The sequence below is a fragment of the Hermetia illucens genome, chromosome 3 (genome assembly GCF_905115235.1).
Source record: "Hermetia illucens chromosome 3, iHerIll2.2.curated.20191125, whole genome shotgun sequence".
Taxonomy (NCBI): domain Eukaryota; kingdom Metazoa; phylum Arthropoda; class Insecta; order Diptera; family Stratiomyidae; genus Hermetia; species Hermetia illucens.
The window spans coordinates 52038060-52061982 of NC_051851.1; the positions used below are offsets into that span (position 1 = coordinate 52038060).

The following is a 23923-nucleotide window of genomic DNA, read 5'->3' on the forward strand; positions in this document are numbered from 1 at the left end:
GTTTATGATTGACGGTTGCCAATATATTGAAATTTTAACAAAATTCTTAAGTTATTTTAAACTCCATGGCGTGATTGATTTGTGTAGAATCGTTCATTTCACTTCAATATGAAATTTGAATTGAATTTTTTAAAATCATGAATTATAACGAAGTAATCTATTTTTTTTTCTCATTTCAGGTCCGAAGCAAATCATTGACACAGCTTGTCTACAGTACACCTTTTACGGAGCTTCAAGCAGCTAATTTTTGACTTAACCACGATTTATAACTGGACAAGTTTGTACAAGGATTTACTTTTCCTTTAATCGCTATATTAGGCGAGCAAAGCGGCGATTTCGTTGCAACCTCGATTGAAACGTCCACATTAAGGATTCTGTGCATAACATTGAAAGGGAACATTTCAAGTGCGCATAGCAAAAAGAAAAAGTTTCTATAAAAAATTGGTGTAAAAACGTCAAAATTTTCCGAGTAGGTGCTGTGGACAATTTTTTTCTCACCCTCTACGTTAAAATTCAACAGTCGCGTCGCGTGTAATACAAACAAAATCAACAATCAGTTTAAATGAATTCGCCGCGAATGAAAAAATACATTTTGACAAGCTAACGGATATAATAATTGTGTGTTGGTCCACGTATGAAAAGCGAAAAATTCTGAAAGCTGAAAAGGGGAAGAGTTAGGTACGACTTTTTGTTTTTGTTTTTTCCTTTGTACGTTGAACGGTCGTGAACTCCCGTGCAAGTGATTTAGAGAATTTTTCGAGGTGTTTTCTCATTCGTTTTGTCGAAAATGTTATAACACTACATACTGCCGGAAACGAGAAGAAGCCGTTGAAAATCAGCATCACACCACGATTTATCTGGGAAGTGGAGTTTAACAGAAATTCGGATATATATTTTTTTTATTTCGGACATAAACAGATAACCGTCTAGTGAAACTAAATTTCAACATTTATATATTTTTGGTGGACACTGAAGTTGTAATTTGGTGGTACGTGAAGTTGGAATACAGGAGGTTTCGAATTTGCCATTGCGGATTTATTCACAGTTGAAACGATATTCTGAGTGTCTCACTTCATATTTTGAGACGTAAAAAGCACGGGAAGACGAAATAATTTTCTCTTCCGGTTCAAACAGTCGTTTTGTGTGGAGCATATACGCGATTAGGAAAATTATTTTTAATTAGATTTCAACAAAAATGGAACGAGAATCGAATCCAATGCAACCGATGTGCCGCTCAGGATGTGGATTCTACGGAAATCCAGCAACAGATGGGCTATGCTCAGTCTGCTATAAAGTAAGAGTTTATCATTCCAATTAAAGTCTGATCTTCGTTTCTAATCAATGAACGTTTTATTACAGGATTCCCTACGAAAGAAACAACAACCTCCCGTCAGTAGCACACCCGTATCTGTATCGAGTTCACAAACAAGCCCAACATCCTTTAATCCAGCCATTTCAGTTACCAGCACAGCACAACCAACAGTACAGAGTTTACAACAGCATACCGAAATTAAAGAGGTAAGTTATAGTTTGTATTCCCTATAAACTGGGGGTACTTGATCTTCGAATCTTAAGTGTTGGTCTTTGGGTGCTTCTTTGGATTTGATAATGATCAACGCACTGCAAGCAGTCTGCCAGCGTTCCTCCCATACGAATCCAAACCTTTGTTGATTTCAAAATCAGCAAACCTTTTCAGTTGTCAAAACGGGACTAGCTGCTTTGGCAAAAAAAATCGATGCCAATTTTTCCTTTGTGAAATATTCTTACTTATATATTCTTACTTAGATCAAATAGTCTTTGGGATTCTCATGTCATTATTTTCGGTTTCAAAATTCAATATCTACATATTACATTTTAGAGTTTCAAAAAGTTTTTACTTAAGATTTTATAAGCAAAAAAATCATTGACATTTGATAAATAGTAATAGATACAGTTCAAAACTAAAGTAAAATGACCGATGAGAATCGAAGTGCACAAAGTGATAATCCAGCTGGTTCGGAACATACTTCGGATGAAGGATATGAAACATCTACCGCTGACAATATGGCAGCAGCTGTTGTATCTGGAGCCAATATAAGGCCTGCATCACATAATGTTTCAAACAACGTTATAGATGACAATGTTAAAACAGGTGATAAACTTCAGGCTGACGTTGAAACAAATAAAAGTGAAAAAGCGGAAGAAATACCGCCAGTGGCCGCTGTTGAAAAAAACGAATCAGCTGCTGAGACGGAGAAACTACATGCTGGAATGAAGCGAGTACGATGTCCAATTTATAAGTAGTGTTTGACACACCAATGTCATTTATGCCACAACGTCAAAAGCTAAAATGCTATTTGTTTTCAATCCTATTACTAAATTTGCTGTTATCATGGGTAAAAGATATGAACGTATACGGGATCAAAATAGTGATATTTTATGCTTTACGTTATCTTTCCATCATCAACGTCCCAATAACTAGTATCCGGGCAAAGCTTGCCTCAAGGAACTCCGGATACACCGGTTTTGCGCCGAGGTCCACCAATTCGACATCCCTGAAAGCTGCCGTCCTGACCTACGCTATCGCTTCATCTCAGAGTGGTTTCCGACCGTAGATAGGAATTTTCAACGGTCTCAAAGCTGTAGTTTCTCTTATTTTTATTGTTTTCGTTTGACCAGTGCAATTCGATGTTGTTCGTTCTTTGTTTTTTGGCGTTCGATAAGTCAGTGATTTTGAAATGAAATACCTATTTTATATCTCAATCGTATCGCACGATATTACAGCTCTTCTGGCTCCTCCAAAAAGTATGACTTTGCCAAATAGACACTTGTTGCATCGATAATTTCTTCACTCGATGAAATTTATTTTCCCTGAGCCACTTTCTCATATTAGTACAGAAGAAATAATCGCACACAGCCAAATGTGAAGAATAAGATGGATGGGGAAACTGCTCTGTCGCAATTCAGTTAATTTTGCTGTTGTTATTTGCAAATGGGGCTGTTTTCTCATCAATTCCGCATTAACATTTTTCAGCCAACAGTACTAGCCCAAAGTGAAAATCAACCCGTTTTAATCCCAGAAAATCGTTGCCATGATTTTTTCCGGCGGACGGAACGGTTTTTGCTTTTTTCGGAGCACGCTTGCCTACAAAAGTTAATTTTTAAGGTTGGTTTCAAATTTCGAAATAGGCCTTAGTTTGCTCTTAAAGGAGAGGAGTGCAGGGATCCGAAAGGGTTCAGTTATTTCAGAAACTACCTAGCTGAAACATTTAAAAAATTGATGGTCTATTCATGTGGCTTCTATGCCTCAAAATAATCCTCCGTTACGTTACCTACTGAATTAAAGTTAACAGTATATTATCAATTTTGTGAATTTCCAAATATGTTTTATTATGGAGCATTATCTTGGGAAGTTCGTTGGAAATTCTAACATCATTACCAAAGTTACAGCAATTCATAATTAGCCCTTTCACATCACACACATCGAAATAAGCTGAAAGCTATACATATATAAATGGAACCATCGAATACGTAAATGTTCTCCGTAGAAAACCCTCAAAACCTTTCGTATCTGAAGCGCGGTGTTTCCGTTTCCGACTTGTTTTATACGTTCCTTACCTCAATTTGTCAACTGTTAGAAAACGGCATAAAAATTTATTGCACTGAATATGACTTCAAGAGTTTCAAATTGTATTTTGAAATCTTCACCCGAATTCGTTTCCAGTTCTTGCCTCTCATTTTTTATGGCAAAATGACTATGCTTGACAAACTGCAATTTTATAGGATTTTTAACGACAAAAAAGATACTATCTTTTCGTATTTTTTATGAAATTTTTATTAAAATTTCAGTTGTGCTTCAATATTTTTTATATTGGGTGGGGGAAAAAGTAATGTCGTATTTGTGATCGAATTTTAACGCTTTATTTAACATACTTAGAATTATCCGATTTAAGTCAAATATGCGCCGTTTTGTTCGCAAACTTGTTGCCATTTAGAAGGCAACTCCATTATATTCCCCTCTTATAAAATCCCCCCTCCTTATTTGCAAATATCTCAGACAGTCAGTTTTCGCAAGCCTCTTTTGAGGCGAACTTAGTAGCACCAAGAGTGTTTTGCATGGACCGGAAGAGATGGTAATCACTTCGTGCCAGGCGCAGACTATACGGTGGGTGCGATAGGACATCCCATCCGAGCCCCCGTAGCTTCTGGCGGGTCATCAAAGATGTGTGACGCCGAGCGTTGTCCTGGTGGAACACAACACCATTCCTATTGACCAATCCTAGCCGCTTCTGGTCAATCGCCTGCTTCAAACGGTAGAGTTGCTCACACTAGAGGACCGAATTGAGGGTCTGGCCATAGTTGAGCAGCTCATAGTGGGTAACTCCCTTTCAATCCCACCAAACACACAGCAAAACCTTCCTGACCTTCAATCCCGCCTTAGCGATGGTTTGGGCCGGCTCGCCATGCTTCGACCACGATCTTTTTCGCTTGAGATTTTCGTACGTGATCCACTTTTCATCACCAGTCATCATCCGCTTCAAAAATGGGTCGAATTCGTTCCGTTTCAGCAGTGCATCGCAGGCATTGATTCGGTCCAAGAGATTTTTTTTCCGTCAACTCGTGTGAGACCCAAACATCCCGCTTTTTTTGGCATCCAATCTTCTGCAAATGGTTCCAAACAGTTTTATGGTCCTTATCCAGTTCCTGACTAATCGAGCGAATGCTCACATGCCGGTCTACTTGGATGATTTCGACCATTTTATCGGTTTCTACGACGATTGGCCTACCAGTAAGGGGTGTATCTTCAACATACACTCGATCGAACCAACGCTGTGCGGATCGTTACAGTATCGGACCGTTATCGTTACAGTATGTAGGCTAAGGAAATTTGCGAGTAGTGTCTAATTCACATAGATATATTTGTACATTAAACCAGTCGTATTTAATATACGTACTATCATATATATACGTGCAAATATATGTACAGTATTCGGAAATAGGCAGTTCGTTTAGGGTGAGGATATCTATGGCTGTATTATGTACGTATGGCTTGTAGTTTGGAAAAATATGAAGGAATATGTTGGATTTGTAGCTATATACAGATAGAAAAGTGTTCGTTGAAGTTTCTTACATAAGATGAACATAAAACCCGAAGCGTGCACTTCCGGTATTCCGACTTGTTTTTTGTTAATTTTGCTCCGAAGAAACGAAGCCCTTTTTGAGATATCGTTGAAACAACTTTTAAAAACACAAGTTTCAGAAAAACTCGTTTAAAGATACGAATTCAGCTAATAAAATCTAAACTATTAATCTGTAATGTTCGGTCTATGGAGTCTTCTTCCTCTTGAATATTACTTGCTTCAATTCTGCCTTATTAACGTTATCATTCACATTGCGCTCTTCATTACGACCTTACGCATAAGCATATGCTTCACGGCCTCTCATTGTTGCCAATATTGTTATAACTTTTTAAAGTACTTCGTGGAAGATAATTACTTCTTATTACTTAAGAGGACTGGGATGAATATTATTGATTTGTAACTTAATTTCGGGCGTAAATTTGCCTGTCTCTAAATCAGGTTTCCAGAGTATTCGTTTATGTTGACTAAATTTTTAATTTCGCTCCGGCTTTGATCCAAGCATCCGCAGGAAGAGCACCCAAATATTTTCAGATAATGTATTTTGGAAAAAAGTTAGAAAAATGACTATATTTGCACAAATTTCTCAAAAACGTTCCTTTTATTTTTTTCTAGAAAATAAATGAAGAAAGTACAGCAAGTGAAAACGTAGCCGCAACTGCTGGACCCTCGACTTCCACAAATGATCAAGATGACAAAGAGGGCGACAAAGATGCGAAAAAGAAAAAGAATCGATGTGCTGTTTGTCGCAAGAAGGTTGGCTTGACAGGTGAGAATTCATTTATTTCTCAGTCTTTGTAACAAAATACCGATTGTCCTGCCATGGATTTTACAGGTTTCGAATGCCGATGTGGCGGACTATATTGTGCTGTGCACCGATACAGTGATAAACATGACTGCACATTTGACTATAGGGAACACGGGGCCCAAGAAATTAGACGCAATAATCCTGTAGTGGTTGGCGAAAAAATTCAGAAAATTTGAACTTAATTGTGCCATCATTTTATATAAATATAAATATTAATTATAATAATGATAATATTAAAAATATATAAATATATACAAATACGACAAAAACAAGGAAAAAATATGGAAGAGAGATGATTACATTTAAACACAAAAGAAAAAGGAAATTAAAATTAGAGTACTACTAAATGAAAGAAGATTATAAGGATAAAACAGAACAAGTAAACACACAACAAAAAGTCTTACATGAGAGTGAAAATGAAAATTTGCAAAAAAACTGAAAATATATGAAAAAATTCAAAAAATTACTAGGTATATATACATAATAATGCAAACACAGAAACAAAAATTAATATAAATATTTTTAAATAAATGCATACAAAAATGAAGAAAAAAATTATAATTTTTAATTCACTCATTCGTATATAGAGAAACAAAAAAAAACTCTTAAAGAAAATCTAATATTCACGAACTTGTAATTCTTCATCGTCCACCTTAGTGATTCGTTTAAAAAGGTTTTGTTTTGTTTTAAAGTTTTATTTCAAAAGCAAATCTAAACTCTTTGCTATTCCGACATCTTTGAAAATGCTAAATTCATCTCCGCGAATTGTTACTTGTGCAAATATACCGATTAGGAGAAAAACGCAAAAAGAGCAAAGAAAAATAGTTTTTATAATTTCTTTCGTTAAGTATTACATTGTTTACACAGATCTAGCCTCACAATCCAAAAATATTTCACAGAAGGTACATGTACATAAAATTGTTCGACTTTTGAATTCCTCCGATTGAGAAACGTTTTGGGTCGTACAGAGGTGATTGTGGCACTTGCTTTTGTCCTTGGCCACACGTACGCTCATGTGTGGTTGACAAAAGACTGTATCATGCTTACTACATGTGGTGAAAAGTTCTCGGACTGACAATTCGGAAACGCGGTTTTTGTCAAAAATGCACTTTACTCTTCCACATAGTTTCCTTCAAGATAATACATTTATTCCATCTGCCCTTTAACGTATTCAAATCTATTGTATAATCCGATTTGTCAATTTCATTAAAATAAGTCATAGTTTCTCGTTTTGCTTCTAGATTTGAGAAAGATGCCTTCTTAGAAACAATTTTTTTCAATAAATAGTAATCGATGAGTACTTTTCTGGATGAGTGAGCTGGTGCGATGCCATGATGGAAAATTCCTTTTTCTACATGAAATGCAGGCTATTTCTTATTTCTACACTCAAGCGGTGTGGTGATCTTGCGGCATAATATCCTGAAATTATTCTTCGAAATAATTGAAGAGTACCTATGCCCACCCAAACAAATGCTGGTCAGGACTTTCCCATCCGATTGTTGAGTTTTCCCCCGATCGTAGACTGTACTGGCGGCTTAGTTGACTCAGGTATGTAGGTAGTGTATTCATGGCTTACTGGCGTAGTAGATTTACGAAAAATCGTGGTTTACGCCTAAACGACTTCAACTGCTCGAAATCAGTCCCGCGCCATCGGCAGTGAACACTGTACCCGTCTCGCACAAAGTGTTCCTTACGCAAATGTTATGTGAAATACACATCACATATTCTGATAAAATCGTACGATATTTGCTACCTCATTTCACGGTCATTCAAAATGATTAAGAGAATATTATTTTTTGATTTTGCTCAGTATCGTCGGTTCTCATATCACCACTCACATATTGTTTGTTCCGGTGAAGATGTGGAATAACATTTTTTTCAAGTTCCTTCGAACTGCGTTTTGCCCCATCAGATAGCGATGCTTGATCGAAACAGGGAATTTTCTTATATCATCCATTTATTACTATGCAGTCGACAAGTTGTCATTAAATTTTAACAGTATTCAGTGATTGATTGGTACTAACGAAAAATGGCGGTGGCTCTACTTTAGTGCTATCATTTACGTGTCAGTCTGGGAACTCTTCTCCTCATGTAGTAAGTAGCGGGTTCGGGTACCGTTTACAGGCTCAGACGTTTGTTATTCTGAATGCAGTAACAAACACGAGTTAATGCAAGAAATCGATTCGAATTGAACAATAGACACGTAGTAGCCGCGCACCTTTAACACGAAACGACCCTACAGTACTACACACATATGGAGTAACCACTTTCAATTATATTACTTTTGTTAGTTTGTATTGGAATATATCTATTTACTATATACATAATTATGAAGGCATATATCTAAAATTCAATGCAACATTGATTGATTGAAATGCAAATATAATTGTATTGAGCAAATGGAAAACAGCGAAAAATCGATAAGTGGTATATTAGAGAAATTGTGGTGAATTTTCGAAGAAAAGTGAAACAGAGCAAAATGAAAGCAACGCATACAACACATACACGTACACTCGTATATAAATGAAAATATGGAATTTGTCAAAGCGTCTTCGGGCCATCGTGTCCCGAATATTATATTTCTAATGTATTTTATTCAATGGTTTTTGTTCTTTTTAGTAATTTTCTTCGAAACTCTTAGACTAATATTATTAAAGAATATGTAAGAAAGGAGGAACGTCGTTCTATAATAAAGAAACTATATATATATAAATAATTGAATAATATTACTGATTTGAATAGGAGGAATATAAGTAGAGAAAGGAAGAAAATTAAAGATTTAAACATATTTTAACGAAACACCTAAACACTTTTAGTTGAAGAAAGTTTCTTTTTTTAGTTTGTAGGAATTTGAAAGCTTTTTTTTCATTTATTGTTTTATTTTTAGAGAAGAAAAAAAGAGAATAAACAAGGTTTATGATTAAAGAAAGAAAAAACTATACAAATAAAATATTTTTTGTTTCAATTTAATATTGTTGTTTTGTTTTCCTTTTGATTTAATTTGCATGCAGTAAGGGCGTGAAAAGCGTATTCATGAAAAATCTACTCAATAAAGTTTTCACACATACATATGTGTATGCGTTTTACATGTTTCGCGGCTATAAGCAATTGTGTTATTAGTGAGTCGAACCACCGTCAGCAACTTTCGGCATCTCCGGAGCATATTTTTTTTAGCAAATTGTCGGCGTATTCCGACCGGAAAGTGAAGGTGCATTTCCTCAAAGTTTCTGGTTGAAGCAGGCTCAGGCGTTTTCGATGGGATTTACTAATTTGATACTTCAGGCTAGGCATCATTATGCCTTTTCTCGTTTTAGGCTAGCATGGGGGTGGTTGAGGTTATTTTCATCACGTAAGAACCGTTCCTTGTCTTCTGTTGTGAATTGATGTTCGACAATCAGTAATTACGCTTTCCTGTTAATGTCGACCGTCTTAACTGATTTCACCCAGAACGAAATATGGGGATATTTCGCTATTTCGGCGTATTTTCCCACAAATATTCAAGAATAGCAAGATAAGCATAAAAAAATTGTCTATTTATCATTTAAGAGACATTTAATGTATTATGTGATCACGATTGGCCCTCAAAATATTTTATACCAACAGTTATACCTTTGAAATATCGACATTCTTTTCATAGAAAGTTTCTCCATTAATTTATGTTGCTTTTGTGTAAATAACCGGCGAAAAAACAATGCATTCATAGCAACGTAAAACATGCAGTTTAGAAATTAGAAACTATTTTTCGTGGACAACTAGAGTTTTTCCACATAAATATTTCCTGATGGAGGATAATGGTATCTTATGAGGTCCGGAAGCGTTGGCATAAACTAAAATTGTTATTCGCTCTTTATTAGAAGGATTAATCGCCACCTATTTTTTATTTATTTAACTGTTATGCTTTTTCACAGAGCAAAGGACCAGATACCGGTTTCCCAGGTGATAGTTTTTGTAAAAACCAACAATGCAAAGCTCCTAAAAGTTTCTTTTTCGGTTTCTTCATTACTTTTCGATGTTTACTCCGATTTTCATTGCAGGCGTACTTCAAAATTGAATTGATATTCTTCTTAATATCACTTATCGTAGATGTCCCTACACCGTACTGATCAGCTAACTTACGATCGGTTTCTCCTTTTTTAATGAATAAATACTATTTATCTTATTATTATATTAAGCGATAACACCACTCTCTTACACTTTGAAATTTTTAAATACAGACGTGACACAACAACGGAGTAACAGTCGGTAATTAACTAAGCCAATAATAAGACGCGTGGAGCAGAGATCGGGCGGGGCGCGGGTGGATAATACAAGTCCCGACACGTCCATGCTTGCATAGATTGGATTTGTACAGTAAAGCTATGTATTTGAGCGCGGTTGGTAGGCCGGATAATCGCGAATCTGTATAATTCAGGGCCGGATAACCGAGTTTCTACTGGATCGAAATTTTTATATATTATGCAATTTTTGGTGATTATATTCAACAAAAATCTAATACTTTATGGAATACCCTTTATATTTCATAACTTGATTGCATATTTTTGCCTGATTAGCCTAAATGCTGACATCGTTCAACGGAAATATTCTGCCATATTTCCTTCATATTTTGGAACAGCTCATGTGTAATTTTTGTTTTCTGCTCTAAAAGTACTCTCAACATTTGCCCAGAGACTTTGAATTGGGTTTAAATCAGGGCTTTAAGCCGGCCAAGTCAAAACATTTAGATTTCATGAAGAAAATCATGCCTCAGCGATATTAGCAGTGCGTTTTGGGACGATATCCTACATGAAGATAGATGAAGTGGACATGTATGCATACATATGTATTCATCGGCAAATGTTCGTATTTTTTTTGAAATGATTATACTCATTTTGGTCGATTCACTCAATCGTTCCGACGATTAGAGCTTATTCTAAAGCATGAATAGGTCGCACTTCAAACCAAACTATAATATTTCCTATACCGTGCTTGATGGTTTTTCGAGTATAGTGAGGGTGCATTTCCTTGTTTGGGTGAGGAACTACACAGATAATTCATTCCATTTGATCCAAACAAGTTGAATTTAGGTTCGTCGCTTGAAAATATGCTCTTCTAAAACTCGTAAAGACTTTTCGCCAATTCCTTTGCAAATTAAATGTGTTTTAACTTCTTTTTTAAAACTTGTGGCTTTTTCGTTGCAATGCATCTGCGAAGCCCGCCATCAAATAGTCTACGTCTTAAAATTCTCATTGGTAAACTGTGGCTTCAAAATGAATTAAATAAAACTCTATTTGCCCCTAATTATGTGATCAACGAAAACCACATTCAATTCGTGATTGTGCTAACAAAAGTCGTAGGCTGTTTCAAGTGACAATTTTTTTCATATAAATAGCGTGAAATCAAAATGACAATAAAAAAAGTGGAAAATTCTCTTATCTTACATGTATTTTTTAACCGAATTTTTACAATTCTTCCCTCAAACTATTTAACAATTGTTTTAAGTTTATTTTATAATTTATTAATATCTACAGAGCTATTATGTACTATACCATACTATACAATATGGGGGAAAAGGAAGCTCCCTAAATAGGATATGCAGCAATAGCGCAAAATTTCCGCCACTAATCGGCATCTCGCAACCACAAATTCAGTTGCGCCCGAAGTCAATTACCATCACTCTGGAGTATCTTCAGTCGAATCCGGGATCTCCTATTCTTAAGGAGACAGTCAACAATATTCCTTATTTACTAATTTGATAGAATAGTCTCAAGGATCATTCCTTAAAGTTTCAAGTCCAAACTTGCAATAGTTTTTTTCGAAAAAAATTTTTATAAAACAAGTCAGGAAATTTCATACAAGTCATTATCAAGAGGACACAAAACAGCATATTTTTCATATGAATTGTATTTGTGATAACACCTTTTTCCGGACACTTTTTGAAATTGCTCGGCCATTTATTATTCAATTTGCTTGATTCGTCTTTCGTTTTAAACTTGTATTTTAAAGATTTTATTTAAACTTAATAAGATTTTACATTCGGATTGGTCGCAAACATCTTCTGAAACTTTGATCGCGTTTATCTCGCAAGCAGGTTTTTCAAAACTTCTCCTTAATTTTTTTCAGGAACTACTAGATCGGTTTTAATAACTTTTTTTATTAGAATGATTGCAACACGCGTCATTATGGCTTGAACTAGAATTTCCGAAATTCTTTGTCAAAAGGAGGGCAATTTTGATATTTATGTATTTTTTTAAAAGCCGCCAAATTTTATTTTTGAGCCGATTCTAGTTCGATTCTGGTCCTAGTTCAGCCCAGTTCTAAACAAAACTGCATTTAAACTTCCATCTTGGGGTTCACGGCTTGGTCAAAAACACAGGAGAAGTGTGATCATGTTTATCTTGAAAATAAAAAATTCAAACAAACAAACAAACAACAAAAATTTTAAAAACACTACTGAGTATGAGAACTGCCCTTAAGTTGCGAAACCGAAAGGTTCTCCCTATGCGATGCGGATCGTACAAATTCATTTGAGATATATCAGCTTCATACATCACCTCATTTGTTACGTAATGTTGATAATTTGAGGCACCAAACATTTCCTCTCGAAAACTCTTGAGTTTCTTCATCTGACTAGCGCTCAGGTTAAATGCGATAGGACACCTACAGGTGAGTATTGTTGTATCCCGGGGAAGGTAGCAGATTACCCTAATTCTTCGGGTGAGGTGTGGAGAATAGAAGAATTTCCGAAGGGACATGAATGCTTGTGTGTATTTTCTAACACCATTTAAGTATGATAATTGAAATCCAAGTGTTCATCTAAATGTACACCCAAATATTTGACGCATTTCTTGTGGAAGAGTGCCCAGTTCCATCCTCGTTTGCGAGTTCTTACTGGCATACACCAAAGAGTCTCGAAACAAAATAGTTACGCATTTCTATGGATTAATTCGCCATCTTTTGGGATTCACTTTCACCCTCAACTGACTTCTTATGTGTCGTGTAGGCAATTAGAGTATCGGCGAAAGTTACCAGTGACCTATCTGAAGACAATCAGGTATGCTCCTACAAATTTCGAATGCTGCTCCTCCAGCCTTGGCTGTAACTGCATATGTAATTTTTGGACCTTTCAGGTGTATATATAACTACGTAGTTTCGGAACTTCTCTGGTAAAAAATTGACACCGATTAAAATTTTCTCAACGAACCATCAAGAGCAGAGATTCCTATAAAAAATTCTAGGTTTGGAAATAACGCTGTACACGCTCTTACTTATCTTACTGTAGGTAAGGTTTTATGACGAAAAATATTTCGACTTGATTTTTTATAGTGTTTGCTTCTAATTTAAATTCTTTTAAAGTCTATTAACCTGGTCAGAAGTGAACTATTTTGCATGCAAGCCAAAGTTTTGATGATCACCCACCTTAGAAATAAATCGTTTCCTTTCTGGCTTAGAAATCAGCCTTCAACTAGTGGCAAGTGCTTTAATATCTCCGGCTGTCCCCGGCTGTTCGCTTCGAGTCATGTCTTTCGAGAAAAGGCGGCTTAGTACTTGAAAGCCGATTATAATACATATCTCACACCATAATCTTACGGTATATAATTAATTACAAATTGAAGATCTATTGCTTTCCTTTACTAAAATTGGACTGCAATTTTATTTCATCTTTACGAAAATATCTTGGTTTTATAAGTTATAGAAGTATCACAGCATTTATTAATGTCATTGAAGTGTAACTCGTTTGGGCATAATCTAACAAAAATTTAAGGAATGCCGTCATAAGTAACCGTCGAAACGTTGTAAAAAATTATCCGATTGGATTATTTTTATGCATACTCGAATGGATAATAATCGCATTATAAAGAACTGAAGTTGTTGACACAGTTTCGAATATAGCATTTTCCCAAATCAGACCCCATTCCAGGCTTCGGAGATGCAAAAACAGCTAAATTTTCTTATCGTACAGATTCAAAATTAAAAGGACGTGACATCACGCACAAGTGTTTGTAGATGAAATAGGGCAACTTTCGATGGTGGTTTTTCACGTTGTAATGTTTTAGTTTTGTACCCTGTGGAAAATAGTTTTCTAAAAAAATTACACTTTAAATTCAAAAACAACCGTTTTTAATAGATAAGAAACTAACTTTATAATTTTATTAAATTTGATTTTTTAACATAAAAAATATCAAAGTAGCGTTAAATAATCTGTGGGTCTGCTACTGTCCCTAATGACACCAGCAATTCAAACTGTTCTTGACTCATAATACGTCTTCCTCTAAACGTACCCATTGGCGAAAAATTAAATTTCACAGCAAATTGATAGTCTTGTAACCCGTGTTGCTTGCTTAGATTCGTCTAGTCATTCGTCATACATTTTGTGAAGGCTTCAAGTCAGGTGGGTAAGCTGGTCATGTGAGCCAATTGATTCAATGAGCTGCAAAACAAGCAATAGCGTTGGTACTGGAACACAATCTTCTTTGAAAGTAACCCTCCCTTCATCTTGATTTTCATAATTAGGGTTTAACAAATATCTAACATTTGTTGATATTCTCTGCTCCCATTTGATTCATAAGGATGCGTTCGTGCCGTAAAAGTGGATTGAACCTTAACATCACCGCCACCGAAGTTGTTAGAATGTTTGGATCAGATAACTGAAATGAAATTAATTCACCTTTTTTCCTTCCATTAAGGGGGTAAACTATTGTAGAGGTTGAAAAATAGAGCAAACCTTATTTTTTTTCAAAGAAACCAAACAACACATTGAAATCTGGTAAAAGTTTGATTATTATAGAAGTATTCAGTAGCATTGTCGTTCTTTCCAGCGTTTCCCCAAACAACTTTCTTATATTTGTAAGCTCTTTAGCGGAACCCATAATTGCAGTAATTTCGAAGATACAGTACTGAAATATAAAATTTCTATTAGATATCATAGCAGCTTCAACAGTACATAGATTTTTTCTTGAAATTGATCGACCTGAAATTAAAAAAAAAACACCAAAAATCATTAGGAAATTGTTAATAACAATTGAACTATGCAATATTAAAAAAATCCTACGTAGTGTCCAGGAGCAAATAGTTCTGAATGTACAATAAAAAATTCGAGTCAATCGAACAATAATTAAAATATCGATTTTGCATCGGTTCTCAGCAGCAACAACAGAAAGTGTCAATGGTTTTCGATATTTACATTATGGATGCAGATTCATCTTATTTTACAACTTTGAACATACTTCAAAGCCAAAAAGCCAATATCCAGATGTGGCATTGGAAGATTCATTACTCCATTTTCCTCAATGCGCAATTCAACAACTTTCTTCCTTTTGGTATTTCTCTAAATTTTATCAATTGAAAAAAATCTATTTTTTTTCTTTTATTTAATTAAGTTTATTTCTTTTTTTTAATTCGATTTTCAAGTCAATTTTAGTCGATATAAAAATCATTTTTAATAATAAGATACTTGAGGAAAGAAATCAAGTGAGTTCAAAAGTTTTAAGGAATTAAAACGTAACACCATCTCCGTCGCTAGTAGTGATTACTTTATTCAGCATATATCGATATCTCGGGGTGTATACACCCATGCACTGAAGAAGAAAACAAGTTGTTCCCGAAATATCGATATATACTGAATAAAATAATCACTACTAGCGACGGAGACGGTGTTACGTTTTAATTCCTTAAACCTTATAGCTAGAAACACCGCGAACACACATCGATTTTAAAAGTTTTCTCGCGCTCGGCACAAAGGGGTGAAAAAAAAGGGAAAAACATTACTAGATTAAAATAGTAAGAGTAACACTTGCCCGTCACAACATTTTTCCGCTAAGCAGAGTGTATTCAAAAAATCCTCGCATGAAAAAAAAACTAAATTTAATTGTGGTACCGAAACGCTGGGACACTTCATAAAAATAGGAGACAATACCACACAAATGTAAAAACGTAAAAAGGTAAAATTGTGTACCTCCACCTTTGCTCTTAATAGCATTTAGTAGTCTTTTTCTCATAGAGCAAAAAAGTTTTCTTCTATAAATGGGGTTTGTTTTACTCCATTCCTCCTACAGCACGTGTATAAGCTCGGCCTTAAGTTGTATTCATACGATCTAACAGCTAGTGTATCACACAAAAGAATTGTTCCATACATTAACTATGAGAGTAATCATACGATCCAGCAGCAAGCGTTCCGGATCCGCCCAGACACAGCACAATACAGATCAGAATCCTTGAAAAGAATGTTTTCGCCGTGCTGAAAAGTATCCCAGTAGGGAAATTGAAAAGGTATTCCATTGGAAGTGAAGAAGCATAGACATATGCATGCGTTTTTTTAGGAATTATTCCGTGTGAGGCCAATCTGTATTAACGTATCTTTCAAAAATTCAAGCAGAATTTTCGCAAATATAAAGTGGTTTCCTGTGTAGACTGCAATGCGAACTTCTATTTGGTTTTGTTCGCTTTTCAGCCGTGAATTGATCATCAGTTTCGATAAACTAACGAATGAATGCAATGTCATACAGAAAGAACGGTAGTTGCATTTATCTAAAACCATACTAATTTAACTTGCATTCATTTTCCACTAGTTTACATTGATGAAAGAACGAAATATAATACTTGCACAAAGTCCCACTCGGATGGGTGGGACGGCGTACCTGCCCAATAATTTTCTTCCACCATACAAATTCAAGCGGGAGACGGATGTTCTTGGCTTCTACAATGTCGTTCTGGATGCGGAAAGGCTGCTGCTAGATAGTATGAATACTCTTATACCAAATGCATGAAAACAGTCTTTTGTATCTGACATGTTAGGTGCTGGAAACGCTAGTTGTGCTGGATCGTATGAATAGAGCTTTATTGGAAATCGTCATCCGCCCGTTGCACACCAACACTTTCTCTGCTTTTTTGAAGCCTTTGCATTACTCATAAACGTTTTTCTGGGACATACCCGGTTTACCGTTGACCTGCAAAAATCATTTCGCAAACGAAATTTATTGCACTTCTTTGCCCTACCAAGTCAGACATTGTAAAAATCGCCAAATCACTATTAGTTGTTTAGATACAAGCGTAACAATTTACCTAACAGTAGAATCAACATAAAAATAAAGAAGTTTACTTAAATCGGTCAGCGCGTGAAGTTTAAATTAAAAATTCACCTTAGTTTTTGAACACACTAGCTAGTATATGTATTTATGAATAAAACAAAAGATTTGCCTAACATCTTCCCAAAGTATATTTCAGAGTAAGTATCAGAAAGTGAGATTCATTGAATTGAGAGCACTGGTTAAGCTTTGGAACAATTGACAAATCATAATGGGTTTATCTTTAATTTTCTGTTGTGTTCGATCTCTATTCAATACATAATCAAGATTATAGAATGGCTGGTACTTGCGAATACGTACAAAATATTCATAATAATCCAATTATCTCGTACGGAAATTTTTCTAAGAGTCTAAATTTATATAATATTTGTTTTTAACTGCATGGCGTTGTTGATGGCCAATAAAATTAATTTTGGTAATATTTGTCTATTCTACTTGTAGTGATACTCATTTCAATTCTCTAATCTGAACCAATTCTAGTGATTTTAATGTAAGTCCAACTATTTTTCGAGTCAATCATAAAGGAGTTACCTGTTCAATTAGAATTATAATAGCATTAATGATACAATTCCGTCAGCTGCAATTTTTTTTAAGAAAGAAAACATACAATCACACTGTTTTTATCTGCTTTCAACTACAGACGATCCATCGCTTTTTGCTAGCGGATATCATGTTAGATAACTTTCTTCACAATAATACTCGTAAATAATTTTTATAAAAGATGGTAGCGCAAAAAAGAAATCAAATATTCGAGTCACCACGATTCTTAATAATGCCACTGTAATAAATGTTTTCCTTGCTTTCATCAAACTAAAACTAATTTCCGTTCACCTTGCATGTTTTTGGTTCTATGTAAGTGATCTCGGCCTCGTTAAAAACTACTACTATCTCAATAAGCTTAGTTCCCCCATCCCTCTTTATATCTTATTACTCTCTAAGTAATGTATGTGTGTATAAATATTATTAAACCACATATTATAAATTCTTCCCTACTTTGGCTCTAATAAAGAAAGAAAGAACTAAAATTTAGATATTAACAAAAGAAAAGAAAATCACTACAAAACAATAAAATATTTTGATGAGAAGAATACACGTTAAATTGTCATTATAATTAACGAACCGGCGAAAAAAAGGAATAATTCCAGAACTACTTAATGAAACGAAATTTTAGAAATATACCAAATGGAAATTGCTTTTTTGAGGAAATTAACAAAGATATAAAAAAAGTCCTATTATATAATTACTGAGTAAAAACAAGATTTTTATGTGCAATGAGACAAAGAATTATGATTATGAACTACCGTCGAAGGAATATAATTTCAAAGTATACTTGTTTATGTTTGAACTTTACTTTGTTTGATCGTAGGAGAAGGACTAGAAAGACTTTTATGTGTAAAATTATATTTCTAAAATAATGAAAAATATATAATTTGATGATGAAAATAAAGTGAAATTACTTCTTGTAAATAGTGATTATGCGTTTTCAGGTTGTATGTTTGGTGGAAGGAAGAAGAATGTATGATACTTTGATGCAATTCAAAGTCAAGTATGATACAGATGCATATATTTTAAAATGTGCATGTGGCTTTTGATTGATATTCAAATGACTGACAGTAAAAATCTAAACAAATCAACTACATTGAGGTGAGGATGGCTGGGGTTGCTTGGGCTGATGTGAAAAGGATGCGACATAGGAGATAAACCTTAAATTTGCCGGCTTCTTGCCCATTGATAAGTAGATAGTCCTGACGAAACCATTGGTGCTGTTGTGACGACTTATGAATATGCCAGACCAGCTATTTAGTCCCGAAAGTCGGGTGCGACCTCCGAATTCTTTCAGTCAAGGCCATGACATGAAATTTGGGGTGAGGTTGAGGGTGGAATAAGAAACAAAATTTATATATCGTCGATGTGCGCCTCCCTCCAGAGGGAGTTTTATAATAATGGAAAACTAACGGCATAGGATATTAGGGTAGAAAAGAAGATGCAAGTTTTGTCCCTTTTGAAAGAGGAAATGTCAAGCTATGTAGCGGTTGCCTTCATTCATCATTGACTGAAATGAAAATGATGAAGCAGACTTTTTCACAGTAGTCGAAAAACTGCAGCGCAAATCGAAGGATTCCTCAAAGGACAGGCCGACTAACTTTTAAAATGTTTTAGAGGCTTGTACTGCAATCTCCCACAATATTTTGCATGACGTGAGAGACGCTAGTGTTGAGATATCCCATTTTAGCTATTCTTCGGCTCCGCAACTAGTTCTAGCGACTTGGCTCGTTAAGCTCGAAAGTTATTATGCAAAAGGAATATCACCAATTAGTATTCGTTCGCTGGCCGTTCGGCAGCTCATACAAAAAATCAAATCTCAAGATGCTTGTGTCACCTCACTGTAACAATTCCACTTTCGCATCGAGCGCAGCTGGTAATTTCGCCCAGTTAGGACGTAGTTCTAATTGCACGCTTCCACTCCCACTACCCGCGACTCAGCATAGAAAGTAATTTCACATCGAGTATAGAATTCCAAAACAATGAATAAAAACGACCTGCGTTCAATGAAGAAAGAACAGTTTTATTTCACACTAATTGGAACGAAAGAGTTTAAAGAAATTATGAGCCGCTATTTCACAATAATCGGAACTATAGAGTTTTAAAGAAATTATGAGTCGGTGCACCGCAAGATCAACCGTCTATCTCAAGGCTGGAGGCAGAAGAGACCGATTCGTCTCCATGTGGTTCTTTCTGCCCCCAACCAACGGCACATTCTCACCGCTAGCTCTCCACTCCCGTGGCGAGTTCTAAAGGCGAGGAGAGTTCCGCGCGCCATCTATCTATCTATCGATAACTGGGGCGGCAAATTGTGTTCGGTGAAGAAAAGGCGGACAGTTTTCTGATGCTTGGATGGTCGAAAAAACTAAATATTCGCCAGCAGTAATGATTTGCAGCTGCCTTCCCGAAGGAGGACCTGATCTAATACAATTTATAGATGGTACAAGCTAGTTGGTGAGCATATTGATGTAATAAAAAACGTCTTTGTGTCACATATCGACAATCTTCAGCTTTCGCGCACAGAATATACTTTCATCCAGAAATTCATCTACCGCCTTGGCCCGGCAATTCTCGGGAGTTAAATCCGGTAGTGAATTGTAGGCTTTATCCAGAATAAAAGGTACATTTACGCAGAAACACTACACTTACAAATTCAAAAGAAAATATTAAGGATATTTGATATAATGACGTTGATTTAAAACGTCTCACCATAGGGTCAAAGCTCTTACTGTACAAGCCAATGATCTTGCAATCTCGTATTCCTCGAAGATTTGGGTTCTTAGCAAGAAAAATTGCGAACCCTTGGTCGCGTTCGAGGAAAGAATCCTTCGAAGAATTTTTGGCCCCCTACATGAGGAGGGACGATTACGGAATAGCCTAAATAACGACGAAATCTATGAGCAATACCATGACAGTCAGGTTGCAGCCAATACCGGAGAAAGGCCCGGAATATGACGTTAATGTCTAACGTCGGGTCTTGTGGTGAATCTTAGGCTAAGTGAGGGTGGATGTCGAATGGCCGATAAGATGCATTTGTGAGTTACATATTATGTGATGAACGCGAAGCCGCCATCCATATTAAGATTTGAAAGCTCCAGTGCAGGGAAAAGATTCTTTACTATTTTATTGAGCAGATTAGAGCAAGAAATTGATGGAAAGCATTTGCCTTTGATTTTTGACATTATTGCTTTGTAGACGCCACCCCAGGAGTCCGTGTCAGCTTTCTTGTATAGTCACTTCACATGGAGTTTCTTCCGAGCCTCTTTGTATCCTTCATGTAGCTACTCGTATCCAGATCGGTTTCTATTTCGCTGACAGCACCATCTGGCCTTGAGGGAGGCCTTGCGGTATTTTCCCATTTCAGAATTCCAACTCGGAACTCGCTTGTGGGATCCAACATACCTTGGCATGGAGGCGTCATATGCTCGCCGATCTGTAAAGCTTTATCTTCTGCGTTTCCTTCTAGCACTGAATTTTCCTGCAAAATTTCTTTGAAAATCTCCTCGTTAAACTTATTGACTGACAACTTTTCAGCATCGTCCGGGGCCAATTCTTGTACAATGCGTGATTATGATGATGGTCGTTATGTGAAAATACTTCACCGCCGCATCACTTAGTTAAAATATCGCTAACAAGTGTGGCATCTATCATGGATCCCATTTCTCTCTTTCGGAAAGTGTTGACGCATCCAGTGTTAGCAACTACAAGATTCAGACGAGGAAGAACTTCGACGAGTATTACTACTCGCACTGTTGCTCTCGATTCTCGGCTGTCCCATTCTTCAGCTCATGCGTTGAAATAGCCAGCTGTTACCTTAGGGCTATAGTAGTTTGCATCCATTGCTAACTTTTCCACCATGGACTGGAACTCCTCTCGCGTAAGGCTTGGTGCCGGATAGCAACTGCTCTCGTGAATCCACTCTCGGAGATCTCCGCGGTTTCTTTCATGGCTCGATTTTCACATGTACAGATCACCGTTTTCCCGCCCTTATCAGCAACCCAAACTCACTGCCTAGATTTTTGTGCTGTTCGCAGGCAATAGTAACGTCGAATTTGTTTTTCAATACCGTCTGGGAGAGTGGGTCCTGAGCCGCTTGGCAATAGTTTAGGTTTAGCTGTAGGAAACTCATTTGTACATAGTGCGGATCGCCTTCCTAAACACCGGACATGTGCTGCTGCCTGTAATGTGGGCGCCAATGTCACTTTTGTCTGCATTACAGACAATTAGGTCTTTCTTCGGAGTCTTTTGCAGTATATCTGTCTGTCTATCACACCTATTCTCTCCGAAACCGTTGCTCCTGTTGATATGAAATTCTGTAGAAAGGTGGGATCTCTGAATCCCACGGTATGCAGTGAGTAACATAATTCCACGTTGAATTTAAGGGAGGAAAGGCGGGGGTCCCCATACACACAAAAGGGGAGTTGTTAATTTTTTTTTTCAACGAGTATACTCGTGTGGGGTGTCAACTGAAAGGCGTCGATTGGTAGACACCGAAGTTAGTTTTGATATTGGTTTCAAAGGAGAGAAGGGTGGAGGTCCAAAAGCAATCAGTTACTTCCAGTATCCGTTCGCCTCCCCCAACTCACATATTTAAAAAGAAGCAGGTCCACGCACATGATATCTAGGTCTTAAGATACTCTCCACACCGATACACATAAAGTTAGTAATAGTACGTTACCATAGTAATAGTACATTACCATATTTATTATAAATATATTTTCTTTTGAATTGACTGGGAACCTCACTTAAGTTTATCCTAGAATCATCAAGTTTTGCAGTAATTAAGGCTGCACTATAGAGCATAACTCAGTTATAGAAGGTAAAAATTGACACTTATGACAATTAGACAAATGTCCATTAAAATATGCTTATATAAGAAATACATAAAGCTTTTCATACCAGAAGCGTTTAGCTTTTGGTTTTCCGATTTGTTTGTTGATAGTTTATAAAGTTAAAGGCAACAATTTCACGACTGCTCCCGGGTATCTGCTTTGTCTTTTTGAATTTGTAGGGTCTCGCTAGATGCAAACATATGTAGTATAGTAAAAGAGGGACGAAGACGGCCACGGTTTCGTACCAGGGCAGAGGTAACGTGTTAGACGCTGCCTCACCTCTACCCTGGGTGCAGCCTGACCGAAGCGGCTCGCAGATGTTATACTCCCCCTTTTATAATTCACAAAACATAACAAGGGTGCGAATTATATAAAACGTAAATTCGCCCACAGTTCGGACCAAAGCTTAGCCGGAGCTAGACCCTTTTTATTTTTTAGGAATTGGGGAGTCCTAAGTCCGCATCCACTTGATGCCGGACTAAATGGAGAGCAACATGCTCCCACTCTTTATGGTCCACGGACTCCTCTTTTTGAGTTTAACACGCAAGGTTCAAAAAGTAAAAGAGGGACGAAGACGGCTACGGTTTCGTACCAGGGCAGAGACAACTCATTAGACGCTGCCTCACACTCCTCAATACGCTCCCTTTTATAATTCGCAAAACACGACATAGTTCGGACTAAGCTTGGCCACAGCTAGATACTTCTTTTTTAATAATTGGGGAGTCCTAAGTCCGTATCCACTTAATGCCGGACCAGACCAAATGGAGAGCAACAATTGCATCTGTTCGTAGTTCTCCACTTCTCCGGGCTTTTTTTAGAATTATGTAACAAAATTTATTACTACCTACTACCTTTCGTATTGAATTTTTTCACGGTTTCTTTGAATTTCTTTCAATGCCTCTCACATATTTCCATGCAAATTTGATTTATTTGCTCCCTAGAGACTTATATAACATTCCCTTCCTACTCTATCATCATCAGATGGCAGTAGCTCGGCAATTTTATTTATAACTCATAAACGCATACTTCAGTCGGAATGTGGGGATATAAAATGCCAACCATGTCGAAATGATGCTTATAATTTTCAAAACAAAGCCCCATTCGATTAGTAATCCCTTTTAGGTATTTTTTACGTAGAAGAGGATAATATGAGCAATGAAACTGGAAAGTTTGGTGAAAATTCATCTATTATTTTCTAAAGTACAGCAACACAAAAGTTTCTTTCAATGAAAATACTCCTCTTAATGGAATGATCTTGTTATGTTTTGCTAAATATCGAAAATAGAATACAATAAAATCAGTTCATACAGTTTACCACAAATATATTACACCTGAGCAACTTCCGGTGCGAAAATTCTGAAATTAACGTATTTTGTATGGGCCTCAGAATACAAATATTATATACTTAATTCACATAACACTCAATAGTAAATTTTAAAGTGTGAACAATAATTGTGGAAAAGTCAGATGATAAGCGCTTAAGGTCCAGCAGGGGCGCCGTGTTATCTACTGGAGTTTCATCTCTAAGCTTGAGCATCTCGTATATTTTATATAATTCTAAGA

General features: G+C 36.3%; 1 protein-coding gene across 7 annotated transcripts in view; it reads left to right on the forward strand.

Annotated features, from left to right (window-relative positions):
• LOC119650595 (AN1-type zinc finger protein 5) overlaps positions 1-8824 on the forward strand; it is an 80984-nt gene extending 72160 nt beyond the window's left edge. For 4 of the 7 annotated variants that reach the window (XM_038053446.1, XM_038053447.1, XM_038053450.1 and 1 more), the window contains 4 exons: positions 180-1294; positions 1360-1518; positions 5733-5886; positions 5944-8824. In XM_038053446.1, the coding sequence (XP_037909374.1) occupies positions 1196-1294; positions 1360-1518; positions 5733-5886; positions 5944-6101 (570 nt within the window). In that variant the 5' untranslated portion in view covers positions 180-1195 and the 3' untranslated portion in view covers positions 6102-8824. Of the gene's footprint in view, positions 1-179; positions 1295-1359; positions 1519-1812; positions 2260-5732; positions 5887-5943 lie in introns of those variants that run through there. The other 3 variants (XM_038053451.1, XM_038053444.1, XM_038053445.1) reach the window with 3 other exon arrangements.
• The last annotated feature ends 15099 nt before the right edge of the window (positions 8825-23923 follow it).